The sequence below is a fragment of the Empidonax traillii genome, unplaced genomic scaffold, assembly GCF_003031625.1.
Source record: "Empidonax traillii isolate 1590-97213 ecotype Southwest subspecies unplaced genomic scaffold, ASM303162v1 scaffold158:size1480230, whole genome shotgun sequence".
NCBI classification, from domain to species: Eukaryota; Metazoa; Chordata; class Aves; order Passeriformes; family Tyrannidae; genus Empidonax; species Empidonax traillii.
In genome coordinates, this window is record NW_020955351.1 from 1,174,797 (window position 1) to 1,189,520 (window position 14,724).

The window sequence follows — 14,724 nt, forward strand, 5'->3', positions numbered from 1 at the left end:
CAGGGTCAATCTATTTCTCTTTAATTTCTAAAAGATTTCTCTATCCAATTTCTATGATCTAGTACAGCAAATTGTTTCCAAAGGCATTGAGAGAATCATAGAATGGTTAGGGCTGGAAGGGACCTCAAAGATCATCTAGCTCCAATCCCCCCACCGTGAGCAGGGATGACAAGAATACTTCTATTGCACCAAAAGAAAATTGTTCTGACTAAATATAGCATGTGTCTGGCAATGTAGAAGAAATCTTAGGAAGAAAATGGTGAAACAAATTCAAAGTTTGCATTGCAGCTATGTAACTCCCCTTGCTTTCTCCAGCCAACAATTTACATCTTCCAGATGCAAGATCCAGTTTACATTGGCTATTCTGTTTTAATTGTTTTATTTAAAAAAAAAATACATCTAGAAGTTAGAGCTTGGGTCCTGTTGGCAGCAAAAGATAGAAACTGTTGTGACAGTATAACTGAATAACCTCTTGCAACTTCTGGGCAATTTTAACTGCAGTATGAATCGTTTTCTAAAGAGTCGCTAATTGTGCATTATCCTCAAGAAGTGAGTTAATAACATGTTCTAACTGGGTTTCCTATTCTTGGCACCGTGAGGCATTTTCTCCCTGTCTTTTTTTTACAGCTGCAGCTCTTGAAAGCAAGGGCTGCCTCTGTTCTGCATTCCATGACACGTTGCTCTCCTTCGTTATGGAGGGATAATAATAGCAGTACTCTTGTCTTCTTGTCGGCTGATAAGCACTTGAGCTGCATCTCAAAGCAGAGCTGACTTTTTGGATGACTGCTCACCCAAGCAAATAAATAGCTCATGTCTGTGTAAGATCCTTAAGTGTCATGGTACTGTCAAGGTACCTGGCAGCTGGTGCCGTGGAACTGGGAGCTCACTCCATGTTGAGCAGGGCTGGCACACCTAGTGTGTTGCAGGCTTTTCAGCTGGTTGAAGAGGTGTACAGAGACTTCCTGACCTCATCTAGCTCTAAACAATGTGAAAATGGACACATTTATAGTATATAAAAGGGATGAAGAAAATAGTCAAGTGTTGTGTGATAGATGTGGTTGTTTTGCTTTTTTTTTTTTTAAATGGAGTTCTCCTCTCCCATAAATCCTTTGGCTTTGATGCAATATCCTAGAAAACAACACCCACAAACCAACTTGTGAAGATTTCCAGAGGCAACTTCACTGCCAAATTTACTATTTGGAACTTTCTAAAAAGACCTCCAAAATCCAGATTTTTTGGGAGGACCAGAATAAGAAATGCTTCCTCCAACCCAACAGCTATGTTTGAGTTTCCCAATATCAGCTTGGTAAGGGATTCCATATCCAGATGAAGATAAGGTCAGTGCCTCAACACCCCAACAGGCTGAAGGGGAATTTCTTATTTATGATCGTCATATGTTTAAAATCTTCTCTCCAACCATTTGCAGCACACCTCTGGGAAGAAAACCTGTCTGTGTATATTTCTTGTTTGTTTTTCCAACACTAACTATAAGTACACACCCTTTCTCTATGTGTCATATATAAAAATATATGTGTAAATGTTTGGAGTGATATGCAACTTATTTGTTTTTGCAACACATATAATATGTGCAACCATATTATATACAATATTTGTGAAAGGAAACTGTGTTTCAATGTTATTTCCCAGCTGGAAATTTACAGCAATGTCTTTGCAAAGTGTGCCTGCTCCCCCCTCCTCCAAGACCAGAGATGGTTACTCACAGCAGGTCTCCTGCAAATCAGAAGAGGTCTTGAACATGCCAAGTTTTATTCCACATGGTTGAAGACAGCTGAAATCTCATTATCCTCTGCTAAATATTTAGCTTTAGCTCTCCTGTGTGTTTTGTTCCCACTTCTGCAGCGCCCTTTCCACTTCATGGAGCCTAACAAATGAAGAAAAGCCTTTACTTACTTGCTGGAGCCCACCAGAATCAACATGAATTTCTGCTGCCACCACTGTTGGGAAGCCCAAGGGGCCTCTTGAGTTGCAATCATCCTTCAGGATACCTAATTTTTCTTTATGCTCCCTATCTTCTAGGAACTCCAGCTGTGACTAATAAGCAATACTAAGCCAAGTTCAGCCCCTTTATTCTACTAGATTTGGGACTCCCATTTTGTTCTGGAAAGTTTTAAAGTGTATATTTGTTCCATGGAGACAGAATTTTCTTCATGTTGCAGTGAACAAAGAAATCCAGAAAGCATTCATAAGATTTAGAAGGACAATCCAGAATGAAACATTCCTTCTCTCAGAGAACTGCAGAACTGGAGCACAAGGTTCATCAACCATTTGCGGAATGATTTCACAGCTCACAGTGATACATCCCAGAATAAAGATGACAATCTTCTTGCTTCAAAACGCACATAGATTTACCATCCAAGGTCAGAAGGGATTTTCTTCATCACTTAGGCAAGTTACAGACATGTCAGCTTCTAGCTGACATATCAGACTTTGGCCACTCAGTCATTAAACAGCCACATGGAGCATAACACTCATCTGCTCTATTGTGTCTGGGGACACTGAGCAGCTGGGCCACAGCTCTGTAAGGAGGTGATACCTGACCAACTGTACCCCAGTAAGAAGATGCACACAGAGACTGGGAAGTCGCTGCTCTTCTCTGTTATTTCCACAGCCAGCATGTTTATCATTGAATGTTTCCTCACTAACCCTTCTCATCCACAAGAAGAGCATGGAGTGTTAGTCATCACTGTTAAAGCCTTTCGTTTCTTCTGAGTGTGAAAGAAATGCTGCCTCTCATGAGGATCTAACCAGTCATCATTTACCCTAACCTGCGTGGATGTGCTCCCACTCTCTTCCTTAGTCTTCCTCCTTGTTTCTGAGTTGAATAGGTCTGAAATCTCTCCATTCTGAATGACTCATTCTTCTAATTCCAAAGCCCTCTCCACCAAGATGGAGTCCACAGCTGGAAAAGATGTACCAGCTTCTTCCAGCCCCATCACAAGCAAAAGAATGAATAGTGAGACAGGTCTGGAGAAAATGGCACTGCACTCCCAGTGTTCTTCACCAAGGAAGAGGCACCTCTAGCTAGACCTAAGATCCTCAATGAGAAAAGTTGAGAGTCTCTCTCTTTGAGCCCATCTCTTTTCCTCTCTGCACTTTCTTCATCTTCTCTGAGAAGAGATTTCTTGACACAGAACTTCATCTAAATTATGGTCAGGAAGAAATGTTTAGTGAGCACTGTCAACCAGGAACACTGGTTAAGAGATAGAGGTCTGTTTTGGGATGTTTCCATCACTTGTGGGAATTCCACATTCTTCCTCATAGACCCTTAGCTGATGGAGACACAGGCATAAAGTTTTCATGTTTGATGCATCAGGCAGAAGCAGTGGAGAAGGAAGAGTTGTCACAGCTGTCCAAGACACCAAGTGCTGTTTGTTGGCTACAACTTGCTCTGCTTGTTCTGATATCTTCAAAGCGGTGTTCAACCATCAAAAATCCCTTATCTTCCTTGTAGGGTGGGTTGGGTCTCTTGCCTTCATTCTTCCAGCAGCAGTGGCAGTATGTTATAAAATACAACCCTCCCAAGTTCCCCCCAAAACAACTGATATTCTCTCCTAAACAAGCAAGGAAACAAGTTCCCCTGTTGGTGGAGTTGCCTGCCCAGAGCCCTAATGGAAGCCCTTGATTTCTTGCAGACACTGATGAGTGCCACTCAACCCCCTGTCTGAACGGAGCCACCTGCGCTGATGGCATCGACTCTTTCAAATGCTTATGCCTTCCCAGCTACGGAGGGGACCTGTGTGAGATCGGTACGGCCTTACCTGGCTTCAGCTAATCTTACTAACTGCTGCAACAACTTGTTCTTCCCAACCTACTCCCCCCCCCCCAAAAAAAAAAAAAGCTGATTCCTTGTGATCCCATGAGTCCTGCCCTCATCTCAGCAAGCTAACCTCTAACACCAGTTTAAAACACACCAGGGAAACACTTTGAGGTTTTTAAACATGTATATTTTGGTTAGTTTGTTCATCACAGCACCGTGTCCTCTAAGATTCCTAAGCAGAAGCTTCTGGTGTCTTCTTCAGCTTTCTCTTTTTTAAGTTCCTCTAGTGGAGCTCCACACAGTCCATAACAATGTTGATCACAGAAGTCACAGTCTCTTTGGGTCAAGGGTCTTCCTGTTCATCTGTAACAGTAGGGAAACTTCTGAGTGCATCTTCACCCCAGGCAAACTTTCTCTGATAGACTGGAATTTCATGGAAGGATGCTTCAACCGAGCCATGAAAAATGATTGTGTTTCTCTCAGGGAAAGCACAGCTGAGAGAAGCCTCATTCACTCCAGGAATCTCCACCGATCTGACACAGCATGACATTTTTGTCATCTCTTCAATGTGGCTTCCTGTGGCAAAATCAGCAGGGAATGTATCCTTGAGAAAACGTGAAGCGACCTATTTTTCCCTCAAAATTAGGTACTCTGACCTGCACTAATACTTCTTTTTGTTTCTACAAGGAAAGAAAAAGAGTTATGGGGTTTTTTTCTTAGAGCTGATTAAAGTCCAAACTTTTATCAGCTTAGCTGAGGGGAGGCTCTCCTGCCTTGCTCAAACAAAAGAGAAATAATTCACCACGGCATGAGTAAGGATAAAATATATTGGATTTTCTTCTTCCCTTTTTCTTCGTCTCTCTTTCTGCTTCCAATATTAACATATGGAAAAGACTGTAAAAAGAAGTCTCAAGATCACTGGATCTTCAGGGCAGAAATTATGCTATCTTAACATCACTTTCCTAATGCAACTGAATCAGCCCTGGATTTACCCATCCATGATACCTGCTGCTGAAGATCCTTGTAATCCAACAAGATACTTTCTACCCTGCAGCTTCCTACAATCTCGTTTGGTCCAAACCAGACTTAATTTTCTCTTTTGTCTGATTTATGGGCTCTGATTTATGGGCTCTGATGCTTGAGGGATGCAAGAGGAAGCCAGTTCCCCTAATTCTGTGGGGAATGTAGATCTCCATATTCCCATGAGGCAAACCATCCTTTCTGTCAGTCTCCAAGAACAGCAGGATGTTGTAGGTGAGCTCTGCCATCTGGGCACACAGATAGTCCTTGTCACCACAACAGTGTCCCTACCAGGAAAGAAGACTTTTATCATTCTTTTCCAAGAACATTGCTGTCATATTTACCCATAAGTAAAAATTATGTGGGAAAGAGTTGCCTTTCTCCTAGGAAATGTCCTGCTGAGGTTCTGTATCATGTGTGGTCCCATCCCCAGGCTGTGATGACAAGGGATGGCATTCAAGATGCTGGAAAAGAATCTTAAATCTCAAAAAACAGAGTGAGTTCTCTGCTGACTTTGTGGAAGAGATCTCAATGCAAAACCCAGGAATTCTTAGAGCTTCACCTCCTTCCACATAACCCATTTCATCTGTTGAAGAAGGCAGAAAATGTCTTTAATGTCTCAACTAACTACCAGCCATTCCAACATCTATGAAGCATCTGCAATTTCCAGCTGGAATAACATCAGAAAGGCGGATTCAGAAGAATTAGTGTGATTGAAGGTGACAAGTGCTTTCACCTACCCAGTTTAACAAAGAAGAAAGAAACTGAGTACAGAAAACCTTACTGAGAAGGGAGAGAGGTGTGAGAACTCATCGAAGACCACCACTTCCAGAGTAGCAAGGACCTAAGAAAGGATGGTAGATCAGGCATCTGAAAGGCTGATATTAAATGTATTTTATTTTCTGTTTCCTTCAGTCATATGCAGCAGATAGATGTGTGGTGTTGCATTGCATGGGAACTGCTCAAGGTCTTTTCTAGTGGTTTCACCATTTGCCACTGCTCTGCCTCATCTGTGGTTTTACTTTTTTCCATAATTGCACTGAGTTCTTCGACATCTGGATTTGGATTTTGGAGATTGTTCCAAAGCAAGAAAACCCTGCGGGCCAGCAGAGGTGGGAAGAGAAGGGTTCTTGTTTGGTACTTCCTCAAAAACAAAGTTCAGTAAAATGACACAGAGATTCAGTTGCTCAGGAATAAGTCATTGTCCTTCAGGTTTTCTAGTAGCAGTGGCAATTTTCCTGCAGACACAGGGTCTTCAACACAGGCTCCCCTCTCTGCGTGTCTTTGATGCCTTCTGACAATTTTCCCTAGAATATCCCACAGGCAACACTATCAGGGTTTGCTTTTTAGCGAAAGTGACCACGTGTTGTCCTGTGCCATGCGAGCATGAGCTGATAAGAGGTGAGTTGGAAGGCTTCCAGACCCATGCAGCAACTCATTTTCATCCCTCCTTTGTGTGTTTCAGACTTGGAAAACTGTGAGGAGGGCTGGACCAAGTTCCAGGGCCACTGCTACAGGCACTTTGAAGAGAGGGAGACTTGGATGGATGCAGAGACCAGATGCCGACAACATCAAGCCCACCTGAGCAGTATCATCACCCCAGAGGAACAAGAATTTGTAAACAGTGAGTGGTGAGGGCAGTCTGAGGCTGGGCAGGGGTCCAGCCATTACACTCAGAGTCTATGGGCAGATTTATCCAAAATAGTGTAAAAACCACAATTTGCCCCACCGGTGCTCATATATATCCTAACAAAGCTTCAGCCTTGCATGGGTTCATCTGTGTTCATGGCACATTGAGTGGGTAGGGAGATGGATAAGTATGATATTAGGGAATATAAGGACATCAGGGACTAGTCCTGCTAAGGACTGCTAAGAGCCAGAGGCTCCAGGGCCAGAGACAGCTGAGATGGAAAAATAAATGCTTTCAAAAAGGTGTAGGGCAACTGTGACCCACACTTCCCTTCCTTTCTGCTCTTGCAGGTCATGCACAGGACTACCAGTGGATCGGCCTGAGTGACAGAGCTGTGGAGAATGACTTCCGCTGGTCCGACGGGCACTCCCTGGTGAGCCCACAGCCCACAGCATGAGCAGGCATCAGCTTTCCACGGGGAGAAGAGGTTCCCCTTGGGAGGGAAGAGCCCCATGACTTGCATGAAGAGTGCTTGTGTTGGGCAATGAGTGAGGGCAGCCCTAAACTTCGTAGGGCTCACAGTTTTTCCAAGCCAATAGTAAAGCTGGTTGGCTCCTCACACCGCCACAGCAGAAATAACCACTACAGGAGCAGTGCCAGCATCCCATGGTCCCTGCTGGACAGGGACATGGGCAAGGCAGAAGCAAGGATGAAGGAGGGAGTAGGAGAGGGAAGGGCTCAGCCTTAGGTAAAGGGCTTTCCTCTCTTGACAGCAATATGAGAACTGGCGGCCCAACCAACCTGACAACTTCTTTTCGGCGGGGGAGGACTGCGTTGTGATGATCTGGCACGAGAAAGGCGAATGGAATGATGTTCCCTGCAACTATCACCTCCCTTTCACCTGCAAGAAAGGAACAGGTCAGCACCCTGGAGCAGCTGCAGGACTGGAGCAGAGTCTCCAGTGCATGTGAACATGGGTTTGGTCAAAGGGTGGTCAAAGGGGTGGAAGGAATTAGAAACAGAGGTTGGCCAAGGCTCTAGGAGAAAGTTTCACAAGGATGTGAAAATAAATGAGATGAGCCATCAAGGACTTCAGCATCCCCAGGTAGAGTCATACCCTGACTGCATCATCACTCCCACAACACCACTTCCATGTCCTCCCACAGACAGATATCTGTTGTGAAGTTCAGCTCTTGCTGCCTTTCCAGGAGGCAGGAATGGAGCACTGAGGCAGAACCCTGCCTAATTTCAAGGCCCATCACAGAATTCCCATACCTCCTCTGCCCCTAAATTTTGTGGACAATCTCAAAGGGAGTTAAGGTTTTATCCGTGGGGGGAGTGACAAGGCTGTGCGTGCCCAGCCTGCACGGCGCAGGCAGGAGCTGCCTGGGTCCTGCTCAGCCAGGCAGGATTCTTCTCAGCCCCCATGTCTCTGCCCATCTCCTGCAGTGGCCTGTGGGGACCCCCCTGCGGTGGAGAACGCCAGGACCTTCGGTCGGAAGAAGGAACGCTATGAAATAAACTCCATGGTGCGGTACCAGTGCAACCAGGGCTACATCCAGCGCCACGTGCCCACCATCCGGTGCCAGCCCAACGGGCAGTGGGAGGAGCCGCGGATATCCTGCCTAAACCGTACGTTTCAGTCCCTTTTCCTTCAGGTTAGGGATCTGATGCATCCCTGCAGCTGGGAGAATGAGCTGGGAATGAGGGGGGCATCACCTTAGAGTGCAGGGTAGCTCAAAGCCAGGCAGAAGGGGATATCACGGTTCCCCTGACTTCTTGAAAGCTTCCCCATGATGGGATTATGGAAGCTAACATCTTCTGGGCAGATATGGACCAAATCACCTGGCTGGAGGGACAGTCTGAGCAAGTCCTACCCTAGGAACTCCTCCACCAAGGCAGAGTAGGGGCCACTCCAGAGCCAGGAAAGGGCAACAAGTTGATTACCAAGGGCCCAGGCTACTTAAAGAAAGAAAAATAAATGGCTTCTGAAAGGGCAAGATTTGGCACCACCTGCATCAACAGGGGGAATAGGAGGGGGGAGCTGCAGTCTCCCAAGCCCTTCCCCAGTATCCCCCTGCCCTGGTAGCAGACAGAAGTCCTGAGGCAGAGATAAGGCAAGAGACGGGGCCGGGTTCCTGACTCTCCTCCTGTCAGGCCTCCAGCTGATGACAGCCAGCCTCTCTCTCTCCCATTCTCTCTGGTGTTCCAGCCCAGTCCCAGGCCTGCCTACACCCCTGTCCCATCCCTGCTTGCCTGCAGCTTCCCAATAATTTTATTGGCCTCAGACAATTCACATCTGTCAAATGTCCTCCTTGCCAGGTTCTGGTCCAGCTGGGCAATTCCAGATAAGGCAGATTAAGCAATGGTCCCACAGCCAGGGAAAGTCGATACAGCCTTAAGGGACAAACCTCTGCCCCAGGGAGAAGATGAAAGGAGGAGGGATGGAGGATCTATCCAAGGGCGGCTGCCTGGTGCAGTCCAAGAGGCTGATTCCCTTGGCTCTGCTGTGCATCTGGAGAGCTGTAGGCTGCTTCCTGCATGGACTGCCAGGGATCAAGAGACCTTTTCTGTTCCCAACCAGCTTTTGCTGCTTCCACCAAAACCTTCCTGCAATTATCACACCAGAGCGGTGCCAGCTTCCAGGGAGACTGGCAGCAGAGATCAGGCAGAAACCTTGTCCCTCCCTTGCCAGCCAGATGGGGCTGTTTCCCCTCCTGTGCCCTGTGCACATCCCACTGCTAATGGGACTGTGGACTGGGGACGGACTGGTAGGGCAACAGTAGAGACAGGGAAGTGGTACCCATGCCCACCCCACCAGCAGAGCTGCCCTCCCGGCCGGGCGCAGGGAAGGGATGGCACAGGCATCTGCGGAGATGATGCTCCTGCCCAGGCTCCTGCCCGGCACCGGGTACCTTCTCCCCTGGGAGAAGCAAAGCCCAAGTGCGGGGCTAGAGAAGGGCCGATTGTCCGTGTGTGGGCAGGCTGGCGCCGGGGCACACGCAGCGACCCGCCGGGCAGCGCTGCCTGCGGCTGCCCGTGTTTTTCCAGGGAGCCAGGGGCCGGGGAGGCCAGCGAGGGACAAGCAGCGTCTCTGTCCCGGCTCCTGCCAACAAGGTGCCTTTTCTTCTCTCCCGCAGCCTCCAGCTACCAGCGCAGGCTATACAAGAGGAGCCCCAGGAGCCGGTCGAGAACCAGCGGCAGCGCCGTCCACAGACCCACCCATTAGAGCGGGGCGAGAGACCGAGGGGAAACGCGCGAGAGAGATTTTTAACGGAACAGATATATTAACAGAGTCGATTTCTTCTTCTTCTTGTTGCTTTTTTGTCATATAAGGGAAAAAAATTATATTAAAGACAAACCCACCTTTGTGTATATATATATAAAAAAAAAAATTAATGTTTTTCCAAGCACCAAAGCAAAACAAATTAGATCTCAGCATTTTTACTAACCGTCCGGTTCCAATTATCTTCGTGCCTTTGGGGACAGGGAGGGGGGTGGGTCTGCAGAGGGCAGGGGGTTAAGTTAAATAATAAAGATGATTATTTTTTCCTGATTTTATCCACGAACAATGTAATTATTTCTGTTATTTAATCTCCAGGGTGAACAGCACCTTTTGGGGTTTTATTTTATTTTTTTTTTCCAGAATCCTTTTATCGCTGCAGCGCGTCAGGGCGGGTGGGGAGGGCCGGGGGGCTGTGGTGGAAGGAGCTGCGGGAGGAGGGAGGCGAGGGGATGCTGAGACCCGAGGCCCGGGTGCTGGGGGCTGTGGCCCCTCTCTGCTTCCCCAGCGCCCCCTCTGCAGCGCAGCGCCCGTCCAGGACAACGTGCTCTTTCCAGGGGACCGTGCGGGGCACCAGCGTTCCCTGCACCTATTTATATTTTTGAACATATCCTATTTTGAAAGAACGATAAATAATAAAGAGAGTGAAATCGGAATGGGCACTTCGCAAGTGTTGTTTTTTTTAGGGAAGGGGTGTGTCTCTCTGGGCTGGGAGGCGGGAAGTCTCCCATGGAAGGCAGCAAGGAAGGAAGGGGACCCAAAACCGGGTGCTCCAGGCTACATGGGAATGGCTCAGCCCCAGCCAGCACCCAAGGGTGCATCCCCAGGGAGGGGTGTTCCAAGCCCCAGCCCCAGCTGAACGGGGACCTTGCAGTAGGATATCGCCCTCCCTGTTCAGCTCCCACCTCGGGAGGGAGTTAACTCACATGCCTAAAACCCATCTAAAACCCATGGCCAGCAGGAACTGCTTCACCTTCCAGATTTCAGTTCTGACACCCAGGGGATTAATTAACACTCACTAATGAGGGAACACAAAGCCTTTGCCTGAGCTTGGGTGGGCACAGGGCGGAGCCAGCAGCAGTAAGAACAATGCTCAGCCAAGGATGAGACAGTCCTAGGCAACCAGCCAGGGATTCCCAAATCCTCTCTCCCTGTCAGACTCCTCTCTTGTACTGGGAGAGAGATGCACAGCCACGTCACTCCAGAGCTTTCTCCAGTTTATTATAAGACGTCCAGAAAAATACATCTTTTCATAGACAACTGATCAAAGAAGAAGGCACTAGAATTCAAGTGCATTCCAGGCAACAGGCACATGGAGATAAGGCACTGGTGCTCCTGCAGGGACAGGCACAATGGCATCCTTCAGCGGGTCAGGGATGGGGCTGGAAGAGGGGCCAGGTGCAACAGAGACACCTGCTCTCTGCTCTGGCCAAATCCAGCTTTGCCTCACTCCCATCTCATGAACTCGGGGGTAGGACCAGCCAGGAAGGGCAGGTGGATGTCGGTGACAACCTGCCACCACAGGAAGGGGCCACCACCCCTGGAGAGGCAGGGCCAAGTGGGGTGGCAGCTGTAGCCCATGGGGATAGTCCTCGCACACATCCCATGACAGGCACTGTCCCACGCTGCCCAGCTGGCAGCTGCCCCAAGCAGCTGCATGTGCCAGCTGCTGAGCCAGATGTGGAAAATATAAAGGAATGAAACAAAATAAAACAAAACAAAAAGAAGCCTCCCCCCAACTCACCTCCCCCCAGTCACCCCTAAAACAGCCCTGGGAAACACCCAACACCAGGCACGGTCAGGATGGAAACATCCTTCGTCCAAGAAGGATCCCTCCTGGCTCCTTATCTCTCCTTGTAGCAGAAGACCCCAAACCTGCCCTTGCTGGGGAAGCCGAAGCTGCGGACACCGGGCTCTGAGGGGCCACAGTTGGGCCGGGGATTGACAATGGGGTAGCGGACACTGCCGTCTGCCAGCCAGCCGGCGCTGCAGCGGTCCAGCCCCAGGAACTTCCAGGCGGAGTAGAGATGCCCCACCCGGGCAATCTCGGCCCCTGCGTCCTGGCAGCTCTGCTTGGCCTCCTCCAGCGTCATCCCAGCGAGGCGATCCAGGTAGAAAACCTCTCCTAGGAGGAAGAGGGCAGCATGAGGGGTGAGCATCAGTGCTGAGAGTTATCCCCACCTAGCACCCCTGCCTGATGCATTCCCATCCAGGCTGAGTCCTGTGCCCCAAGGGGAAGGGATGCACGCCACTTTCCCCGGGACCCCAGCTCCCAGCTGTGGCCCAGCACCCACCTCTGAGAGCAGAGGAGAAGCAGAAGGCATCGAAGCGGTGGAGGTGCCGGTGGCGCGGGCCGTAGCTGCGGATGCCCGGGGCGAGGTGCACGCCCCCGCAGGGCTTGCGGGGCAGGCGGATGGGGTACTGCACGGTGCCATCGGCCAGCCAGCCCGCATTGCACCAGTCCAGCCCCTCGCTCCAGGCCTGGAAGAGCTGGTTGAAGTTGGCGAGGATGGCACCTTGATCCTGGCATACTTGCTCAGCTTCGTGGAAGTTGAGCCTGTACTGCCCGCGGGGAGGCTGGTAGGGGAACACGATGCCTGGAGGCAGATGGGACAGTCAGCTGGCTCTGTGGGCAGCCCACCTGCCCCAAGCTCAGCCCAGCAAGGGATGTAGAGGTCCCTGACCCATCCCAAGTTCAGAGGCAGGGACCACCCCAGTGTGGCAGAGCCTAAGGCTCAGGAATGCAGGATGGGGCTGCTCCGGGTGTGCAGGAGCTAGCAGTGAGTTGCCAGCGACATCTGGTGGCACAGGAACACAGGGGCTCGGTCCTGGGGATGCACGGACCCCCTCATGGGGACAGCACCTTCACATACAGAAATGCCCAGACTATGATAATGGGGTTGCAGGGACCACCAAAGCCAGGTCATATAGACCACGGCCCTGAACACACACAGACATTGGTCCCAGGGAGCCATGGACCACCTCTGCAGGGATGGAGAGATCATTGTCATGGGGATGCATCGGCTACGGGAACAGGGATACCAAGGACCAGCATCATGGGGACGTATGGGCCATGATCCCAGGGACACGTGGACCACCAACAGGGGGATGGATGGATGGACCACTGTCACAGGGATAGATGGACCACAGAACCATGTGCACCACTAGCATGGACACAGTCACAGGGACCTGTGGGGACAAGACACTGGGAGACAGGACCAAGGGGATGGGCAGGGGCAAGCAAGAGGGACATTTTCACAGCTCTGAGTTTGGAAGCAGAGTCAGGGCTGAGTCAGGTCCCTCATGGCAAGTGAGCAAGAGGGGCTGGGCCAGTCACTGAGGTTCATCACAAGAGGAATTGGGATATCCAGAGCTGGGAGGGGAGGGGACAGCTGGACATGATGCAGCACAGCGGGAAGATGGGTGGGTAAAAGCAGGAAATGCTGTGGCCATGGGGTCACTCCCAACTCTGACTCCACAGCGGCACCCTCAGTGTCCCAGCTGTGCAGACTGCTTTGGGCTCACTCACTGCTGAGACCCCACAGTCAGACAGCCTTGAGCCACCATGCCATCCCACCAAGCATCCCAGCTGCTTTCTGCCCACAATTGGCCTCCCTGACCCCCCTGCCTTGCTATGTCCCTGAAGGAGGGGGTGCCACAGAAGGTCAGGCTCACTGGCTTGGCACAGAGGGTCATGAGGTTCCCAGCAGGGCCCCACCTTGCAGCCGGAGGTCCACCACATCACTCTCATCCTCCAGCCCGTCAATGACCTCGCAGCGGTATTTGCCATCATCCTTCAGGTGCACATCGCTGATGACCAGCGAGGCCTCGTGCCGGCTGGCCCGTTGGATGTGGGCACGGCCCTTGAAGTCCCCAAAGGCCACATAGGTCTTGCCAATGGCAACCGCCACATCCTGCTCCTTGGTGTAGTCGTCCCGTAGTTTGGACCACTTGATGCGGATTTTGCGCTTATCTCCCAGGTCAGGCTCGTAGCGGTAGTGGCAGGGCAGGGTGACGTTGGCACCATTGTAGCTGTACACGGGGTCTTTGGAGGTTTCCACCACCAGTCTGGCTCCGTTGAAGTAATCTGAGGACAGGTAAGGAAGGTGTGATGGGCAGGTCAGGATCCAGGGCTGGGCAGTGTCCCCAAATCTTACCTTCAGCCACCACCTCTTCTACCATGAGCATGCCCCGAGCACCTGTGGAGCATGGCTGACTGCTCCTCTGGGCCCCACCTCCCCCCCTGCAAGAGATGGGTCCCAGCCCCAATCAGAGGCAGGGGGGGACTTCAGTCCCCTGAGACAACCTGCCAGTTCCGCCTATCCCCAATTTACCTTTGTCCTGCCCATTGCCCATGTCGTTCATGATGTGGTTGTAGTAGAAACCGTTGTAGAAGGGGTGGTAGGAGCCACCAGCCAGCTGCAGCAGGGTGGCCTCCAGGAGTAGCAGGAGCAGCAGCATGGCTGGGAAGTGAGGCCAAACCCTGAGCCTGGGCTGGGGAGGCAGAAAAGACTGCTGTAACACCCCCTAAAACAGCCAGGAGCCTGCACCAGCACTGCCCGGCAGTGGTGCTGAGCAGACTCCATACCAGGGATGCGAGGAGAGGGGTGGAAAGATCCAGCAGAACGGCTCGCCTGCTCGCAGAGGAGGGTGCAGGCAACAGGAGCAGTGCCCCTAGACCTGCCCCACAACCGGGGCTGCCAATCCCCTCCCTCCTCATCTTCCCGCCTGGGTCACACCACACACACACATTCGCTGCTGGGGCTTGTGGGGCACCCGGCTCGGGGGGGGGAGTGCTGAGACCAAACCGGGGACGGGGCAGCTGGAGAAACGGGATCCCAGGGTGTCCTTTGAACAGGGAGCAATGGGAAAACATCACGTAGGGGTACAGAGGGAAAGCAGTGGCTGAGCCCCACTGTAAGCAGCAAGCTCGGTTTACAGAGGCAGCCGAGCGTGCAACCTGGTCGAGGAGGTGGGGAGTGGGCTCAGGCTGCCGCCGCTGCCCCAGCCCCG

At 50.8% G+C, this 14,724-nt stretch overlaps 2 protein-coding genes across 3 annotated transcripts in view; one reads left to right on the forward strand and one right to left on the reverse strand.

Moving 5' to 3' along the window:
* The window catches only part of ACAN (aggrecan), a 45,654-nt gene extending 35,718 nt beyond the window's left edge, over positions 1-9,936 (forward strand). Inside the window, exons 14-19 of the mRNA XM_027884960.1 lie at positions 3,654-3,767; positions 6,264-6,422; positions 6,779-6,861; positions 7,202-7,346; positions 7,878-8,060; positions 9,569-9,936. Coding sequence (XP_027740761.1) covers positions 3,654-3,767; positions 6,264-6,422; positions 6,779-6,861; positions 7,202-7,346; positions 7,878-8,060; positions 9,569-9,657 — 773 coding nt within the window. The 3' untranslated portion in view covers positions 9,658-9,936. The remainder of the gene's footprint in view (positions 1-3,653; positions 3,768-6,263; positions 6,423-6,778; positions 6,862-7,201; positions 7,347-7,877; positions 8,061-9,568) is intronic.
* HAPLN3 (hyaluronan and proteoglycan link protein 3) lies at positions 1,765-14,329 on the reverse strand. 2 transcript variants are annotated; one of them, XM_027884964.1, is made up of 4 exons: positions 14,046-14,329; positions 13,430-13,798; positions 12,006-12,308; positions 1,765-1,882 (listed from the first exon to the last, which is right to left on the reverse strand). In XM_027884964.1, exons 1-4 carry the CDS (start codon positions 14,170-14,172, stop codon positions 1,767-1,769), a joined length of 915 nt encoding a protein of 304 aa, XP_027740765.1. In that variant the 5' UTR covers positions 14,173-14,329; the 3' UTR covers positions 1,765-1,766. The 2 variants fall into 2 exon arrangements, with proteins under 2 accessions (XP_027740765.1, XP_027740764.1); XM_027884963.1 differs by lacking the exon at positions 1,765-1,882 and adding an exon at positions 10,688-11,836.
* Positions 14,330-14,724: the final 395 nt, after the last annotated feature.